Below are 20,431 nucleotides of genomic sequence, written 5' to 3' on the forward strand. Positions count from 1 at the left end.
CATGTGGCATCTTCGTCAATAAAATTAGCTGACGTATCATCCAAGTCAGTAAAATTAGATAATGGGGCAGCTGATGTTAGCGACTGAGGTATGATTTGAATAAACATTAAATATGTTATTTTTTATAAAAAAAGTTCAGGTATATTTTAGCACGGCCATATAAATCGGATATGAATTAAACATATGACGATACGTTAGGTATGAAATGGCTGTTTTCCCGTGGAAATGACATACAACTACAAAGTCGGAAAGAAATAAAAGAAAACGTGTTGAGTTGCCCTCATGGATTAGGTTTTGTAGCTTTAGACTGTTATTAATACTATATATTGGACTAGTGAGATTGAAACAACAAATATCTAGAAAAAAGATTGTATAATAACTTTCTGTAATATTTTAAAGATTGAGCTTGTAAAAAAAGCATCTATTCTTGATTGATATTCCCTCTATTTCATAATAAACGTGACTTTAACTTTAATTTTTTGTTTCAAATTTTTTATTTTCATTTTAAAATTCCAATATCAGTTTGTACATTAAAGTTATTTATTATCTTTTATCCAACAAATTTTTATTTAAATTATTTTTATTTAATTAATTATACATTATTTTTTTGTGCACCAAATAATTAATTATACATTAAATAAGAAAATATTAGTATATTACATAAATTTTTTTAGTTTCCGTAAAAAAAATCAAAAATAACACTTTTATGAAACAAAGAGAATTGAAAAACTATTTCTTTCAAAGGTATTGATTGTGGAAAATGTCAAAAGGAGTGGTAATTAATTTTTAGCTGTGAGTAGGAATGTTATGCTTTTGAAAGACTTTGCACTCTTAAAAAAGACTTAAAAATAATTTAAATATGTCTTCTATTTTAATATATTTTGTTTAAAGTTTTTTTCAGACGTATTAACAAAATAATCAAATTTCGCCTTTAATTAAAATATAAATTTATTATTAATAAATTAAAAGTAGGTTGCATGGAATCGGAAACGAATACGCGGAAAAGAAATGTTTCAAAACGTAGAAACATGATTTTTAAGATTTTTAGGAATGGAAATGGTTTGGAAACGTTTATAAATATATACATACATATATATGTGAATAATTAACATGTAAGTATATATATACATATATATGAATATATAACATGTGAGTACAATTATTTTCTGTTTGGTCTATCAATATAAATCAACAAATACTAATTTTATGTTAAGTATACAAAAATGAAACAAGTAATAGTAAAAAATCGAAATCATATTAAAATTTTAAAATAGCAGATATCCAATACTTAAATATTAAGTAGTTTAACTCAAAATAAAGATACAAAATTTGTTATATCAAGATCATGTTGGCTCGGCTTGCATGGCGGAAGCAATCGCGATCAGAAGCGCTCTCCTTCAGGCAATCGACCTCCACATCAATCATATCTGGCTACGGTCAGACGAACAAGGGCTCATCGGAGCTATCTCATCGGGACGACATCCGATTGAACTCTACGGAGTGCTCTCAGACATCTCCATGATATCGCAAACTTCCTTTTCTTCTTGTCGTTTTTCGTTCATCCGAAGAGAGATTAATGGGCTTGCGGACTTATATGCCAAGGCTTGCTTGCATTCTGGCCCAAGCCTTTGTAACTCTTAAACCTCTTATTTTTAAATGAAATCCCTTAAGTTGTCCAAAAAAAAAAAGATTTCTTCACATTTTCAAAACAGAATCACAAGTTTCTAAAGTGGAAACGCAAGTTTCCATTGAATTTTCAAAATGAGATTTTCAAGAAACGAGTTTCTAATGAATTTCTACTAGTTTCCAAGAAATTTCGATTCCGAAACGTTTCTAAACGTGAAACGGACCTTCATCCGGGACAAACAAATTAGAGGCTCACACATAATTCATTAAGATGACTTACTGTTTACTGAGTCGATTGGGTATGCTCAAACGAATTTGAACAAAACCTTTTGTGTTGATTAATAATACAGACGTGAGGAAGCGTTTATTATAATTTACAAGCCAAGCCAGAAGGTGAAGTACTGATGATTGTGTACAAAGGTGAGAGAAATCTATGTTACATTACATTGCAAAGTTTGTCTGGACTTTGCTCACCAGATGCTCTCCATAGACAGCTCTTTTGAAAATTTGTGATTCTCCTCTCCCTTCAGGGTACTTATCTTTACATATATCAAATGGCTCCACCACCGCATCGAAATTAGTCTGTATAAGACAAGGTTTACAAACATGAAATTTCCAATTTCAATGTGGAGTAACCGAAGGAAAACACACAAGAGTGCTGGAAAGATTAACAACCTCATAGAAGAATGCAACGCAGACACGGTATAGAGGAGAGTTATTGATCACTCTATGAAGTGTGGATTCGTATACTCCATTTGAAAGTATCTGCATGTATGATTCCCCAAAAGGTTCTCAAAATGTTATATTCAAGAAAGAGAGGTAACAATTAGGAAGAACAAGAACCTTTAACATGTCGCCAATGTTGCAAACAAATGATCCAGGGATGGGAATGGCTGATATCCAATCTCCACCCAAGTTTCTCACCTTTTTCAAAAGTTCGAAATCTCTCAAGAGAGAAAATTCCACTTTCTTCACATAAACATAAAAAATTAGAGAAAATAACTATACAATATACCTGTAGAGCTGTTTTGTCTTCATCTTGATTTACAAGAGTTAACAAGCCTGAAAAGAGAAATGTTACCCTAATGAGACAGAATCAGAACTGCAACTTAATATTTAACTTGAGTTAGTTATTACTTATTACCATAGTCAGTGTGAGCTCCGCTGGAACCAGAGCAGCCGTGGAAAAAAGATATTCAGAAAAGATGAGTTACTCAAAGATGATTCAAGCGAAAAGAGAACCTAGTAAACAGAAGCAAGTTTACCATCCGACGTCGTTTTCGAGCTTGCCATTTGTGAAGGGAGCACCAGGATAGCCAATAAGACGCATCACCCAAAAAGGCTCTCCAGCAATTTTTCCTTCGAACTCATAAGGTGATCCTCCAAGAGCTAATGCAATTCCCCTCAAGATGTTTCTTGAAAGATCTTGAAAAAAAACCATGAAAATAAGAAACTAAGGACTTATGTGAAAGCCTTCTTGGAAGCATAACAAAATGGTAAAACACACCTGTACAGAGCCTTAGATACTCCTCCATCAACTCTTTGAACTCATGAGGTTTCTCTGGCCTTCCAAAAAAACAATAGAGAAGTGGTCAGGACTCATGAGAGGAAGCAGCAGCTTAAGCATATAAGAAATCGAATATAAAATATACCACTGGTTTGGTCCTTCCATGGCTTTGCCTAGATCACCATACTTTCCCTGCTTAAACTCTCTGTAACACTTAAGACAGTAAAACACACACATTAGGAGAATCACATGGAAACATGGCTACTCCCTACTGAACACACACTTACATCAATGGCTTCGTGAATATCTGGTTTTCCCTTGGTTACATTTTCTCCAATTCTCTGATATCCTCTGTTTCATTTTATTTTACAAAACTACATTAAAACACTATTCAATTCTGAAAAAAAAAGTTTGTAGTTTACACGCAAACCTGTATCCAGCAGCAGGAGTCATCTTGATCTTAAGTTTCTCATCGTAAGGAAGCATGAAGAACTCACGCGTGATCTCTCTGACTTTCTTGATAAGATCCTCCGAGATTCCATGACCTATCTGCTCTCCAAATTACCATAAGATGAACAGATCTTTTTCAAACCTAAGAAGAAAAAAAAGGAACTCAATTACGACGTACCACGTAGAAGAATCCCGCGTCCCGACAAGCTCTGTCCAGTTGCTGGACAACCTGAATGACGCCAGGATCTTCTGCCATGTCGGGGTCATCACACTTGAGCAGTAGAGGAGAGATGTCTGCTAGAACATCGATGTTTGAGTGAAGATTAGATTCAAGAGTACTAAAAGGAGAATAGATTCGTTAGTACCGATGACTGGTAAGGATTTGAAATCTGTGGCCATCTTTCTTTCTCTGCTTGAGCTGAATCTTCTTTGGTAAAATAGAGAGAGAGAGAGAGAGAGAGAGAGAGAATCTACCTGATCTCCTAGTTATGAGTGTACGTGGCTTTCGAGGATCTCCTTTTGTTAGCGAGGACTTTATGCTTTCCCAATTTACGTTTAACACATTATATAAGACTGGTTAGATTCTTGAATTTATTAAGCAAGATTCTTTCTTTTCTAAGATTCGAATCTTGTGATTGCTCTTTTTAGGCATATGCATATATATGGGAACAATACTTGGGTTCACTCCTATGGTAAATAGTTAAATTCATCTCACTTTTTATAACCAACCAAATTACCATGTTGGATTAGTTAAAAAAGACAATAAAATTTAAAAAAAATGGCTGAAAAAAACACTGACGTTAACGCCGTCTACAAAATCTGAAATTCTAAAAATCTAAAATCTAAACCCTAATCCTCAAACCATAAACCATAAATCCTAAACTCTAAACCCAAAATTCTAAATTCTAAACCCAAAACCCTAAACCATAAACCATAAATCCTAAACTCTAAACCCAAAATTCTAAATTCTAAACCCAAAACCCTAAACCATAAACCCTAAACCATCAACCATAAACTCTAAACCTTAAATCCTAAACCCTAAACACAAAATTCTAAACTCTAGACCCGAACCATGATCAAGTAATGGGTTTAGGGATTAATTTAGGGTTGTGTTTTGGGTTTAGGGTTAGGATTTAGGATTTAGGGTTAGAGTTTTGGGTTTAGGGTTAGGATTTAGGATTTAGGGTTAGAGTTTTGGGTTTAGGGTTTAGAGTTTAGTATTTGGGGTTTTGTGTTTAGAGTTTAGGATTTGGAGTTTAAAGTTTAGGGTTTAAATTTTTGATTTTTAGAGTTTTGGGTTTTACAGACAGTTTTAATATCGGTGTTGTTTTTCTAAGTCATTTATTTTTTAATTTTATTACCTTTTTAATTATACCTACGTGATATTTTGGTTGGTTATAAATGGTGAAGTGAATTTAACCATTTACCATGGGGTGAACCTAGGGGTGTTCAATCCGGATATCGGTTCGGTTTCGCTTCGGTTTTTTTCGGTTTTCGGTATTTTGGTTAGTAAAATATAACTACCATTCTAAATCCATATTTACTTCGGTTCGGTTCGGTTTATATACCGTCGGTTTTCGGTTTATTCGGTTTTATACCAAAAAACATAATTATTTTGTTTGAGATCATATTATATGAATTTTAGAGTCATATTGTCAAGACCGTCATTTATTAAAAATATATTACATGTTCAAAAAAGTAAAAATGCTTCTACCATCAAATAAAATAATCAAATCTATAACTAAAATCAAAGTTTGAAATTTTGAAAATAAAAAAATGAAACAAAACAGAAACATGAAATAAAAGTTTTTCCATTGTTCTATATTTAGTGTTCAATAAAGTCATGCTTTTTCAATTGAAAATTTTTCATTAATTATTGTCCATCAAATATATAATTTTCATATTAATTTAGTGAATACTAAAATAAAGCAAAAAGATCAAAAAAAGACTTAGAAAATAAGATGTCTGAATTGTGATGTATTGTTATTTAGTTATAGTTCAAGTGTTTTACAAATTAAGGTTTTTTATTACTATAAAATTCTAGTAATAGTTATTAACACAAATTTAACTTATGTAAGAAATAGATTTTCATGTATTGTTATAAAATAGATACATATTTATATGTTTCTACTTTTAATCGGTTTTGTTCGGTTTATTCGGTTTAATCGATTATATACCAAACCATATCCAAATCCTACGGTTTTTATAAAATTATATCCATTCGGTTTATATGATATATACCAAAACCAAACCATAATGTCTATTTCGGTTTGGTTCAATTCGGTACGGTTCGGTTTTACCATATTGAACAGCCCTAGGTGAACCCAAGTATTATTCGTTATCTGGGATCCAAAAGCTTAAACTGGGACCGATAAAGAAAAAATGAATTGAAATCGAACCAAAACTCTGTGGAATTTATGCCAGTAAAAAATTATTGGGTAAATTGTTTTTGGGAAAAAAAAATGATAATTATGTTTTATTAGGCTAATTTCTTTTTTGTATCATTTTTTCATTAATACCCTTTAGTATTTTCCAAAATAAATCAAATAAATAGTTTTACAAACAAAAAAAAAATCAAAAAAATTATATATTATAATAGTTGAGTTTTTGCTCACTCTTCAGTGAGCCACGTCACCGTTTTGTGGGCTCCACTTTTAAAAAGTGTAAAACCCATGGCTCGAATCCTGGTTATTGAGATATAAACACCAACATTTATACCACTAAGCTAAATGATACTTTGTACAGTGATGGCTGAACCTAATATATATTTATGAAGGTCGGGAGCCCTTACTTTTTCGGCTTCCTCTGAGGGTCCAGCCTACAAGTGTATTATGGGTTTCATTTTTAAATGGGATTCATCATGTTATATGAAAAAAAACTCAAGTTTGCAACAATTATAGTTTTCCCATATTGTAAACTGTTGCGTTTAATATGAGTTTGGGTTCTTTTCATCATTGTCTCAAACAAGTCTGAGTTACAGAATTGCGCCGTGTGTCTGTTCGTAATCTATTTTTTCACCAGTGAACTCTTCATGTCCCCATCTTAAATCGCTTGATCATAAATGTTCATGATTTGTAGCCCCTCTGTAAACCCTATATATATATGATTCTTATCTTTGATGAACCCAATCTACATCTCCACAAAACTCATTGATTCCTCTTAGCTTTAACCATCTTCTAGAAAATGTTTCTCTCTGCCTCTCCAGTTCTTCAAACCGGCGTCCGTCACTCAACCTTCGAGTCTCTCCGTCTTGGTCGTAGTAGTCGGAGCATAGCCTCTGGCTTCCTCCGCTTATGGGATTCCCTGAACTTCAAGAAAGACAGGGAGTTTGTGGGAATCATGGTTCTCTTCCTTGATAAAAAGTAAGTTAATCTTCAATCTATCATACTTATTTAACATAATTGATTTCTTGATTCTTTGTTGAATAATATTATTTGTAGATTCGGTGATTCATGAGTTTACTCCCGTCGGACGTGCTAATCATTACATGCCATCTTTGAAAGCAGATTCCATTGTGAAAGTCGATCGTTTTGATGTTTCTAGGTGCTCAAACATGTACAAGATAACTGATCATCCATTCCTCATTCGTTTCATCTCACTTACCATTATTGATGAAGTCATCACGGGTGCTCCTGAGATCAATCTCCAGTCAAGATTAGACTGTTCGACAATCTCCAAGTGATTGCGAACACAAACCTACAACTCTCAGGTATAATATCATATTGCATCTGGGTTTATATTATGTTTCGATATCATAACTGATATTTAAACTCGCAGATGTGGTTGGGCAAATCCGTTCTGTCCAGGGCTCTGACCTCACCAAAGAAACAACTCGAATCGTTATTCGTCTCCTCATTGATCCATAAAAAACAATCAACACATAATTCCCTTTATATTATTGTCCATATTGTGCTAACATCAATAATCAAAAATATTTCCTACCCAAGATTTGTGGTCGTTTATTTATCTCCATTACTTATCAATCTAATTTTATACAAATCTTTATTTTACAGCTTAAAAGAAACCACAATTAACCCAAACAATCAAAACAACAAAAACTAGAATCCCAAAATAGACGAATCATTAATGATCACCTCTCTCTTTGTCTAATCTTACAAATAAACTTCAAAATAAATATATCAAACCAATCAACTCAACTAAAACTCAACGACACATACATTGAGCCAACTAAACAAATACAAACTACACGGCCAACTATTTAACAATTTACAAACTTACTTTCGCATATGCTTACGAAGAAGATGACAACCAAGATCAGTGAAATTACCTAAACAAAAAAAGAAGAGTAACTTACATACTCTGATAAATAAAACTAACAATGATTTTTGTTTACATATTACCCATCAAATAAAAGAGAAACAAACACAGCCACACCAGGAGATACAAGAGACAATCCCAACATACACAAAGGCGGCAACAACATCTCCACATACTCACTCCTCTTGTCTTATGAAAATAGCTTACATGCTCAATGTCAACAGGCCAATACTATTGTTTTCTTATGAGAAATGCATATATTCGTTCAAAACTCATTAAAGCCCAATTACTAATTGACACTCATTTTATAGTTATTTTTACAAGTTTTCATGTATTTGTTTTAAAGATCCGGTAAAAACAACAAGTTTTAAAATAAAAAACATATAATCAACATAATAAGAACAAAAAAAATTATTACTTAATACACACAAATTACACAACTAAACTGGAAAAAAATATCCAGAAACAAAAGGTACTCTCAACAACCTTAATATAATTGATGTAATCTCAACAGTAAAAGTAACAAATTAAAAAGACAAACAAACAATAAGTCTCAGTGACACAGCAAGCAACACCACGAACTATATTAATCACATTACTAACACAGTTTAGTCCTTCGTGAGTGGTTCATCATCACAACTCTAACCATATAGCAATAAAAAAACTTGAAAAACAATGATCAACCCAAAGCGCAAAATTCACAGCTACAATAACCCTAACAAATATTGAGATGAAACAAGAACTCTGTCCACAACTCTGTGCTTGCACGGAGGAAATGCCCCTAGTAACTACTAATGAAATACATATGTCAACTTATTGGTATTTTTTCTCAGTTCTAAATATGTTTAAATCATAATTTCATATTTTGTTCTACAAAAGTAGAATTGACATTCTACACAGTAAACAATGTAATCAACTTTTTTATTGAATCTAATATGTTTAGAATATGCGATCTAGGTAAATAATAGTAATCTAAAAATATTTGGAAAACGCGTTATGCGCTTAATCTATCGTTCTAAAATCTGTAGAAATCAGAATCTACACATTACTATAAATCTAAAACTTGTAGAAATCGGAATCTACACATTACTATAAATCTAAAACTAGTAGAAATTGATTTTAAACATGTTTACAGATTCTACGGATAAGGATAATCAGTTCCAAAAATATGGGAAGATAATATTGGATATTCAGTTTCCTTATATGTATTAAATTGATTTTTTTAAAAGAAAATCCTTATTTATAAAATCAATTTTTAAACTAAAAAAAATTAAAACATCGATTTGGAAATTCTTCTCACGCCATCTTCTTCTCCCCTTTGTTCTTCGAGGAGAAGAGAAAAATGAGTTTGATTGATTAGAAATCGAGTTTTAAGAGTCCAGCTCGTGTTTGTTCGGTTCAAATCAAGTGGGAATCAAACCGGATTTAACTGACGGAAACCAGAAAATCGATTTGGAAGACTTACATGGGCACGAGATCAATCGATCCACACCCATCGATCGAACTTTTAATTGAGAAAAAAAAAATTCGAACTTTAGGTTTTTTGGGGATTTTTAATATTTTTTAATTATTTTATTTAAAATTATATTTGAATATTTAACAATGGTTTTATTAATTGTAATTTTAAATTTTCAATTGAAATTAATGACAGTATTACCATTTTTAAAATATTTAGCCTAATAGAAGATAAACTATATGAGATTAATCTAATATGACATAGTTATCATTTTTTGACCTAAAAAACAATTTTCCCAAAATTATTTTACCCCAAAATAAAATGGATCCATAAGAACCTTTCGATCCGAAAACTCAAATGTCCAGTACTAAGAGCATCTTTTCTATCTTTCTGTTGTCAGATTGAAGGATCAAGGTTCATCGAGGAAAGGGTGATTGAGCAAACGTTCAACGAGCAAAGGTTAGTGTTACTCTGTCTTTCTGGTTCGATTTAGGATTTGGTTTCAATTGAATCGAGTGTAATTAATATGTTGGTTAGAGTTAGAATATGGTTGTGGTTGTGTGATAAATAGAAGTGATGGCTAGCTAGAATTGTCGTGACTGTTTGTGTTTGTGTTTGTGTTTGTGTTTGTTCTTTGTCATCAATGTCGTAGATAAATGCATCTCAAACTTCCTTCCTTTTCTTCCTTCTCTATAAACACACATTCCTCCTTCTCTTTCTTATCATCTCCTTCATCTTTCTTCTCCACTTCTTCTTTGTATGGATCCTCGTCAAAGCCAATCCTCTAGCTTTTTAAACTTACTAAACAGTCAAGGACTACCTAACAATGAATACCCAACTCAGTTTCTGAGTTTTTCACCTACTCCAGACCTTAGAGGATCTGCTTCACGTGCACAAAGTGGTGAGGACCGTAAGCAAAGTTGCAAGTGATCAACAGCTGAAGACCTGGTCCTCATCAGTGCATGGTTGAACACCTCCAAGGATCCAATAAACAAATGCATCAACAACTGAAAGCTGATTTGGTTGAACATTTATGGCGTAAATTCGGACATCATCAAGACAACAACTGAGATCGGATGCTTCTTTGAAATTTTTCTCGTTTATTTTACTAATATTTGTTGTACTTTTTTTTTAATCTATGTTTGTCAAAACAAAAAATAATAATTCTATGTTTAAAATATTTTCTTTTAATATGTTTTATTTAATAAATAAATTTCATCTTTAAAAAAATTAAGTTTAATAATTTTTTTTTTAGAACCTCAAATTAAGAACTTGCCATTGGAGCTAAATATATAGGTGTCTCTTTAGTACAAGCTCTTAAGTATCATTAATTACTAAAAAATCATTAAGACTTAAAGTTAATCATGCTCTAAGAGCATGATTAACCCTAAGAACCAAAATTGGGCTCTTAATGATTTTTTATTAATTAATCATAGTTAAGAGCTTGTACTTAAGAGACACATATTTTGTTAGGTACAATGGTAGGTTCTTAACTTGTGGCTCTTAAGGAAACTCACACTTTGGTCTCTGACAGTACAAGAACATAGATGATCATAGTATGGTTAACATAGAAGAAACTCACACTTTGGTCTCAGAAAAATAAGTTGATGAGACAGCAAGACCTTCATGGTCATATATACGTACGAGTCTCTGTCTTGACCCCGACGATTCAAGCCAGCAAAATGGAATGACTTCAACTCAGCAACACTATTCTAGCCTAATTGCTTATGCTATGTTTCATAACGAATGCAATAAACCAAACCTTGGTGATTCTTCTCCAGTGTCATCTTCTCCGAGAACGCCTTGCCTTAAGGTGGTATCCAACATTGCAGCGGTTTGATACCTCAATGAAAAGGCTTTCTCCTTGGGGAAGAATCCAATCTGCAGACTACTAATGATGAGAAGAGTCAACAAAGTCAAAACAACTAAATGAAAATCCCTAGAGAAACTCAAAACTTCTACCATTATGATTGAGACGACAGAACAACTCTTACATGTTGATACTTGTCGACAGTGAACATATTGGTTTCTTTGATTTTGTATTCTACCCACTCAGCTTCCTCTTCCTCTTCATCAGCAACTGAAGTGGCTGACGTTGCCTGCTTTATATATAACCTATGAAGTATACAACAAAGTTCGTGAGGACATTTCTACACATGTAAAGTTCAAAACTTTGTATAGTTACAGTCATTAACACTTAGTTCCATCAATCAGTAACAAAGTTTTGTCTTTTATCTTAGAAAATGACGAAATCAAGCATAAACATACGATTGATTATGGCTAATGAGCTCATCTTCTCCATATGAACTAGCATAGAGCCGAGTGTCAATCTTATGCAACAGATTCCCTTTGCTGCCCAACAAAACAACATCATTGTCTTCTACCCGGAATCTACCAACTCAACACACGCATGTCATATGAACGATGAAAATACCACAATTTACCTTCTGTTCTGCAACTCGGAGATACACCAACACAGAATAGCTTCTATCTATATTTCTCTCTGGCCGATTTGGCTCACCTGAAGCCAAACAAATTATCAATTCAATGTTTATTTGGGTTTCAATCCGATGGTTTAATGACAATATAAGAGGACGATAGAGGAAGAAGACGATAGAGGAAGAACAGAAGACGATTGAAGAAGAAAATACCTTCGGCGATGGGGTCTGATGGGAGCTTTGCTTCGCCGGCTATGCAAACACGGCCACAGAGGCGAAGAACAAGAATAGATCTCTCTCAAGGCTGATTTTGACTGAATTTGGTCTGAGAAGAAATGATTCACCATGGGAAAGGGAGAGAGAGAGAAGAAGAATCGTCGCAAGAGGCGCCTCCTCCGAAGAGCTTCAAAGAACCAGACTCTTACTCAATTTTTTTTTAATTTTTTAATTACACTTTGGGCTTAAGAGCCCAGCTAAGATCCAGCGTTAATCCTGGTCTAAGGGTTTTAATTCTTCATCTATGTTTTTTATATAATTTAGTTATAACGAATTTCAATTTATTTAAAATTTAAGATTGGACATTATTTAATTTTAGTGATCTCTGATTTATTTTAGTTATTTTGCATATATTTGAGTAATGAGTGTAGACATATGATACTCGAAACTAGAACCGAAACGACTTAAAAATCGAGTAGAACCGATACAGAATCAAACTAATTATATGGTTATTAATTATGTAAAAATAAAATATTTGGAACAAGGTCTTCCCACAGTGGTGCCGGATATGGTCAACATCAATCACCAACATAGAGGATACCGTCGACGAGACATCAACAGATTCAAAATTAGTTTAGTCTTTTAAAATTATCAAGTTTGAAAAGATCTTTGATAACTCAGTATCTTAAAAGGGATTAACTTTGATAAAAAAAAAGAGATTAACTAAAACAGTTTATTCTCCAGACATACTCTTTTGATAGAAATAAAGATTTTTTCAATTATGTCGTCCGAGGTATTATGGTTCAGTTGGTTATGATTATGTCAAATGTGTTATGCTTTAGGAATTGGTAAAACAAAATCAGTGTGTGTTAATTTGGTGTTTAATATACTCATCTGTAGTTTTTTTTTTTTTGAATAAACGTCTGTAGATTTTACTTGAAATATATCTAACAAATGGTATAGAAAATCGATTAGATTAAATTAAAGTCTTCAAATAGATGATAAGATCCAAGATTCACAAATGGAAAGAAACTTTATTTTTACAAACTCCGCGTAGCAATGCATGACGTCTCTCTCTCTCTCTCATTTTTTCTAGGACAAAGAAGAAACAGAGCGTTTCTTACGATCACTACAAAACCGGGTGCTGTTTTTATCCATTTTATCCAACACGTAGTGCGCAAGCAACTCATTAGACTCGACAAGATTCTCCCGACACAAGAACTCATCTCCACAAAGCCTCTCAACGTCTCTGTAATAATCATGCACGAACACATGCGTCTTCGGACTCCCGCCTTTTTTGCTCCGAGCAAGAACTGCCGCCGTGAATATCGAGGACATCCTCCCCGGTCCTTCGTTAGCGTCGCCACGTGGCCCATCCACAAAGATCACATCCCAGTCAACATCGTAGACATGATTCGGCAAGTCGTTTAAACCTAGTTTGCAGTCGGAAAAGAGGAGATTCTGCACGGGACGACACTCGTTTCCAGCGGCTTCTTTCGCCGCCGCGACGAGCTCTCCGGCCTCGTGAGCTTTGGTCGTGTACTGAACGTCGAAAACGTCGATCTCCGGGTGGATCTCTTCGAAGTAAGCCGCGTAGTATCTGTTCTCTTCTACGAAGACGGTGCGGCCGTTGTGGTTTAGCGCTTTCCATAGGAGAGTCTCGTGCGTGAGTCCGAAGACGAGGAGGTTGCACGGCGGAGCGCAGCGGCGGAGGACGTCGGAGATTGATTTCATCTCGCCGTAAGACATGTGGAAGCTGTCGTTGGATCTTGACGCGTAGTGAAGCAACGCGTTGATGGTGGTTGTGGGGAGGTTGGAGTTGGTAATAGTGGTGGGAGAAGGGGAAACTCCGGCGGCGGATGTGACGACGGCGGCTACGGCGGCGGCGACGGATGTGTTTTTGGAAGGGATTATTGTGTCTCTAGTGTAGAGGAGAGTGAGGAGGAAGATGATGGTGAAGAAAGAGACGAAAGCGAGAAGCCATAAACGAGTCGTGCTTGATTGTTTTTGGATGTAAGGGTGAAGAAGGATGAGCTTTGTGTTCGTGTTACCTGACCCGTTCTTCATTCTTATCTTCTCTTTCCTCTGAAGATTTTGAGAGAGAGAGAGAGAGAGGGGAAGACGTTGAAGGATGGTTTAAGATTTCTCAAAGGGAGAAAGATGATTTAAAAGGAAGTGAGTAGTGAGTAGATTTCGTAAAATGTGAACTATAAGCAAAAGAGTGTATTTAACGTAGTAGACCAAAGTGAAAACATTATCATAATTTCTGATTAACATTCTAGAAATTTAATTTTTTCAGATTTTATATAGTTTTCACCAAATACCCAACCGTGATAACCTTATTTGCTGTCTAGTTTCTGTACTTTCTTAATTCCTCGATTATGACCAAATTTTTTTTTGTTAATTTTGAAAATTTCTCTTGAATAAATACATCTACAAACTACATTTCGAATTCATACTTTTGAAAGAAAAACCAGAACTAGTGACAATAATGTTTAAGCCGCTATTTATTGTATACAATATCCTTAACAAATATAAATGTCAAGAGTGTCTTTGAGAATAAACTCATTGCTCATGCATGTTACTCCTTCCGTTTCATATTAAGTGTCGTTATAGAATTTATTTTTTTTACAAAATAAGTGTCGTTTTAGCATTTCAATGCAGATTTTTTTAATTTTATTTTCCAGTTTATTTTTCTATTGGTTGAAATATGTTTAGATGTATAGGTAATAATATTTTTATATAGAAAATATACAAAATTAAATGTTTTCTTAATATGTGTGCAAAACTTTAAATTGACACTTAATATGAAACATATGGAGTATAATATTATGTATAGAAAACTAACTAAAAGTCAACTTCCAACTTTTTTTAGGTTATTAAATTTCGTTTTTAATTTTTTAATAAGAGTTGTGATTTATAATTACAAGGTTCATCTTGAAACTTTTTAGCTTAATAATAGAGATGGATCATGGTGTATAAACATTAAATAAGATAGTGCTGTATATATATTATTGGTTAAATGGACTAATAGAAAAATTGTTATGATCAGATACATCAATTCATTTTCAATAGCCTTAAAGAAAATATTCTAAGGTTCTATTATTAATTTACATCCCTATATATTAATTGAGAAACATTACAACTTCTTTTTGTAGTCACGTGTCATCACTAAGATGATTCTTATAATCATTAGAGAAATAGGTTGGTCCATCTAATTATATAATAAGTTTTTTATTAAACTAACCATAAATTCATTATTAATGTTCTTTATTATTTCTTTAATTAAAAGTTACGGAATTTCCTAGTGTGGCTAAAGTATATATGTCAATTAATGATTTTGAAAAATAAAGATTTGATAAAATTAGTGTATCTTCTATCATATTTTTTAATTTTAAATTAATTAAAATAAATTAAACAGCCACATTAACAATATAATAAAAATTTAGATTTTTCTGTATATTTTATATCTTAAAATTTTAAAAATAGTTATAAATTACTAAAACTGTTAAAAGTCTCACATTCAAATTTTATGATCCATGGTTTAATATTTTTGCTATGAAAAAATACAAATGATTACAAAATCATATAAGTAAAAAATCTAATTTAATTAATTATTAAGATTAGAAGATATATATATATATATATATATATATATATATAATTTAAAATTAAAATATATACCATATAAATACATAAATATTTTAATTTTGAAATTTACTTTGAACAATTTTTTTGATAAAAGCTTTGAACAAACATTGACAACTTAATTTTTAAAAATTATAAATTACTAAAACTATTAATTCCACAATGAAAATTTTGTTATCAATAATTAAAAAAAATTGTTATAAAAGATACAAATGATAAAAAAAAACTATATGAGTAGAATGAATCATTTAATAGGCATTAATATTAAAATATCTACTATTTATGTTAATATCATTTAAATTTAATTATATATCCTATCAAATAGAAAAAAATATTGTTTGGATTAATAAAATTAATATATATGTCTGCACCAATTTAATTATATATGTATTAGTTACTGATTTTTAATTATTCAATATATATTTATTATTTCATAATATGTAAAAATACATAATACATAAAATTAAGTTGATATATAATGTTTATTCTGCGCTTTGCATGGATCGTAACCTAGTTTTATCTTATATAACCAGCTTATAATGAGGCTGTGTAAGGTTGGTGTAAGTATGTACAAGTGTAAGAGTTTCGGTCATTGCGAGAGACATCAGATCTAATTACAGATCAAACGTCTCGGTCTCCTGTTGCTTTTGTTTAGCTCTTACGGAAACAGCCCATAACTATGAGATAAAACCAGTGGCGGATCCAGACAAATTATTTGATGGGGGCACACAATAAATATATTTTATAATATTAAATTATTAATAAAAAAAATTATTTTTTATTTTTATAAAATATTAATAGATATTAAAACTATTAATAAAATATTATTATTTGAAAATTAAATAATATATATAGTAATTTTGTACAACTCATAAAAGGTTTTATAAAAATTTTAACATTTTTAAAAATATTCTAAAAATTTTTTTAATCAAAATTATAAAATTTTCAAATCAAAACTAGTTAAACATACATACATATATAATGTATTATTTAATTTTACATATGTATTACAATACCTTACATGTCACTATATCATAAATAAATACTCTAAAATATTATTCACAAAGTAAATGAATTGTTTACTATTTTAATATAAATAATATATTTTTTTAAATGATATCTATAAATGAAAATAGAATAAAAGAAATAGGGAAAGTCAAATATATAAGCCAAAGAAACAAGTATGTTAATAGAAACAAAATTAAGTTATTAATAATAAAGTAAACTTAGGTGAAGTGCAATTAAATGGCTACAATAAACGATGAAAATGTGATAGGACAAAAAGTCAGAAATGTAAACCAAAATAAAAATGCAAACAATATAAAAAACAAGAAGTCAATCGAACCATGTCGAGGATTGATAGGGGGCACCTTTACCATTTGACCTACAGATATCACCATGGTCCCGTCTAACAAAATAATTTATATTATTTAGTAGGGGGCACGTGTCCCCGTACTTTACACTGTAGATCCGCCCCTGGATAAAACACGCACACAAAACATGAAACCAAAGAATATTTAATATAAACTTAAGAAATCATTTTATGTTTGCTTTGATTATTACTTATTAGCCACCGTTAGATTGGTCAAATGATTTTATTCAGATTTCAAATATACGATAAATAATGTTGTCGCAGCACATTATTACAAATGAATTGGAAAAAGGGTTCGTTCTTTTGGTTGGGACTAGAATTTAAGAAACTCTCTTAAGAATATCAAAAGTAAGAACATCATTATCCACTGTTTCTTAACTTTTTAGTTAAAAATTAAGAAACAGTTTTTTATATTCCTCTAAAAACCTCGTCTTAAAAAACAATGGATAATGATGCTCTGACCTTAAGAAATTCTTTGCAAAAACAAGTTCAAAAAAAAAAAACTCTTTGCAAAGACGAAAGTCTCGAAAAGACACTAATCATAAAGAAGTTTTCAAAAACTCAGCTTGTCAGAAAATCTGTGGACTTGGGAGTTTGATTTATGGTTTTTGGATTAGTTTTTGGTTTTTGTTTTTTTTAAAACCATTTTACAATCAATCAAGATTTTAAAAGAATAGATTCCCTAAAATGTAGGAAAACTAGTTTTTGCAAATAACTGTTTTCTTAACACAAAAATCAAAGGCCAAGATTTCATAGTTTTTTTTCTAATCCTACGATGGGTTTCTAATTTTTTAAAAATGTTTTTTATTTTGTTTATACTTTATATAAGAAAAATGTAAAAATGATAATTCTGTAAACAAAAAAGGTTTAGTAAGATTCATCTGCTTACTATTGTGACTATTTATAAAAAAAATGTGATTATATTCTTTTTTAAAAAATTTTTAAACAAGAAATTAATTTCTATGTTAATTTTTTTAAAAATATCAGACCAAAAAATCATTAATCAAATTTTTGAAAAATCAAAAGGATAATAATTTTTAAATTCAGAATTCGAAATATATTTATAATTTTATACAGTATCCAAACATATAAAAATACATTTAGATTTTATTTATTATATTTAAATAATCTAGCTATTGATATTTTTATTTATAATATTTGAATTATAAAATATTTTAAAAATAAAAATATGTTTTTTTACTTTTTAATTATGTATTGTCATTTTTGAACTCCATTGGCTGTGTGTGTGTGTGTGTGAATTGTGGTTCATCTATTTACTTCGCATTATTTTTTCTTATAAATAAATTTATTAAAAGAATAAATTCATTTTTAAGTGGTAATATTTTGTATTATTTATTTTTCATAGTAAGTAATATTTTATTATTAATTTTTATTTCAACTTCAAACAAAAATAATCATTCAAGTTTTCTAAAAAACTAAAGCTATACAAAAATTAAAAATCAAAATTTTAGATAAATATTTTACTATTTTATAAAAGCAAAAACCAAAAGTTAGAAACCAAAATCAGCATTCGTGTTTTTTTCAAAAACTAAAATATACTGCAAAATCAAAAACTAGAAACTAAAAACTAAAAACTAAAAACTAAAAGTCAAAAACTAAAAGTCAAAAACGAAAAACTAAAATCTAAAAACCATCCAAACAATCATCACTTGAAAACAAAAGACCACCCCACGTAGTTTAGTCATATACAAAGTGCGGACGTTTTAATAAACAAATATTTGATGCCTCGTACGCTTGTGATCCAAGGCACCTTTGGAGATCAAGATTAACCAAATTGTGTCTCCTACTTTCCTCTAATTGGAACATATAACCAAAATAGTTATTGATAAAAAGAAAACAAAATAAGTTTAAGAACTTAAGCTTTTGTATTTTTTTCTAAAATACATCTGGTTTGGCATTCAATAGTACCTTGTACTGTTTTTACTATATAGTAGAATAATACGGTTATGGTTTGGACGAGCGCAAATACAGCGTTTATATGGTATTATACGGTCTTTATACGGCGTTTATCCATGTGTTTATATGTTCACAGTTTATAAGCTATATTTTTGAGAAAAAATTAATAAACAATTATAATCCACTTATATGATTCTTTTAATTTCATTTGACTTCATCCGTATCAGTTTATGCTTTCTTTTCAATATTCAATAAATAGTTATAATGTATAATCTATTTAATTATGTTTTCTGTATATTTTAGTATTTACATATAATTTATATAATTATTTTATCTATTACTATAGTATTTATTTAGAATATATCTACCATATATATTACTTATATAAATCTAGGCGCTATACAATAATAAACCGCTCGGCTAGTGTATAGCGTATTTTAGAACACCTTATAATCTCAAATCTATTGGATTTTGAGATCATTTTAAGCGACATGCAATGTATCAAACTGGTTAGTAGTACTCACAGAAATCTTCTGCTTTCTTCTTTTCAGTCAAGAGTAATTAAAGTCAAATGTGCATTCTTTGTTTATTTGAGTGGAGCGTTCCATTATAGGCTGTTGCACTAGAACTACTAGGCAATTCATGTATTAGTTGATACAGACAACTTCCATAATTTCGCCGGCTCGTATGTGAGCATAATTTTTATATGGGTTCAAATCTCTAACTTGGCGAAAACAGACCGAACCGAATTCCCAACACCCATGAGTCCATGACTATACGTGACCTTCTTTACAAAGTTGTCTTCGCTCTGCACGACTATCAAAACAAAGTTCTAAAATAAGCTTTGGGAGATGTGCTACACTATACGCATCATGTGGTTGAACACTAATGAAAGCGCAACAGCGACACTAACATGCACCTTTAGGTTACATGTTATAGTCAACTTTATAGAAAGTTTAATTTGATAGGTGTCGGTACAAAGTGAAAAGTTAAAATGAACATAATTTGTCTATACAAACGGGTGGACTTAATTAAAGTTTTGAAAAACGATAAATTCAGAACTAGTCAAATAACAGTCGTGATGATAATATAAAGATTTAAAAATTTGGATAGCGACACATGATTATCCAACATATGTCATGCCAGTACTTGCAAGGATACAGTTTCAATGATCAAAGACCCGAAAGCATGGCCGAGTTATTCTACGGAATTAGCAGAGTTAATATCTATTCAAGAAAGATTTCAGGATCTTAAGATCGTTCATGTATCAAAGACAGACACTGAACAGGATCTACATACACTTTGGCCAAAACTGCCCAAACCACTTAGCTTAAGTGATAGAATAAGCATTTTGATGTAAAAACGAAATTAAAACAACCCAGTAAGATAAATTGATTTGATTGTAGTTAAAATTTCAACTTGAATCATTAGTATTCATTTGATTTTTGATATTTACCGATGGTGACTCACCTTGCGACCCAAAACCCTTGCTCTATTCATAGTTGTTGCCTTAAATAAATAAA

At 31.2% G+C, this 20,431-nt stretch overlaps 2 protein-coding genes across 3 annotated transcripts; both read right to left on the minus strand.

The window, feature by feature from the left end:
* Positions 1–1,870: 1,870 nt before the first annotated feature.
* On the minus strand, positions 1,871–4,726 carry LOC106382426 (probable 2-oxoglutarate-dependent dioxygenase At3g50210). Of its 2 annotated transcripts, none has more exons than XM_022708337.2 (12): positions 4,058–4,726; positions 3,762–3,877; positions 3,564–3,682; positions 3,421–3,484; positions 3,279–3,346; positions 3,134–3,192; positions 2,892–3,051; positions 2,771–2,790; positions 2,642–2,688; positions 2,470–2,550; positions 2,302–2,391; positions 1,871–2,208 (listed from the first exon to the last, which is right to left on the minus strand). In XM_022708337.2, the coding sequence occupies exons 2-12, from the start codon at positions 3,837–3,839 to the stop codon at positions 2,068–2,070; spliced, it is 927 nt and encodes a 308-aa protein (XP_022564058.2). In that variant the 5' UTR covers positions 3,840–3,877; positions 4,058–4,726; the 3' UTR covers positions 1,871–2,067. The 2 variants fall into 2 exon arrangements, with proteins under 2 accessions (XP_022564058.2, XP_013677900.1); XM_013822446.3 differs by having other exon boundaries at positions 3,949–4,122.
* Positions 4,727–12,931: 8,205 nt separating this feature from the next.
* LOC106379946 (protein IRREGULAR XYLEM 15) lies at positions 12,932–14,123 on the minus strand. The gene has a single exon (XM_013819796.3). It carries the CDS (start codon positions 14,036–14,038, stop codon positions 13,064–13,066), a length of 975 nt encoding a protein of 324 aa, XP_013675250.1. The 5' UTR covers positions 14,039–14,123; the 3' UTR covers positions 12,932–13,063.
* Positions 14,124–20,431: the final 6,308 nt, after the last annotated feature.

Source organism: Brassica napus, chromosome C8 (genome assembly GCF_020379485.1).
Source record: "Brassica napus cultivar Da-Ae chromosome C8, Da-Ae, whole genome shotgun sequence".
NCBI classification, from domain to species: Eukaryota; Viridiplantae; Streptophyta; class Magnoliopsida; order Brassicales; family Brassicaceae; genus Brassica; species Brassica napus.

What these genes read in the sequence shown, in the direction of transcription:
- LOC106379946 (XM_013819796.3), bottom strand. Translation starts at nt 14,038, where the DNA reads ATGAAGAACGGGTCAGGTAACACGAACACAAAGCTCATCCTTCTTCAC.
- LOC106382426 (XM_013822446.3), bottom strand. Translation starts at nt 3,982, where the DNA reads ATGGCCACAGATTTCAAATCCTTACCAGTCATCG. An exon ending in ATATTCACGAAGCCATTGAT is followed by an intron (nt 3,347 to 3,420) that starts GTAAGTGTGTGT and finishes TACTGTCTTAAG; the next exon opens with TGTTACAGAGAGTTTAAGCA. An exon ending in CGGAGCTCACACTGACTATG is followed by an intron (nt 2,689 to 2,770) that starts GTAATAAGTAAT and finishes TTCTCTTTTCAG; the next exon opens with GCTTGTTAACTCTTGTAAAT.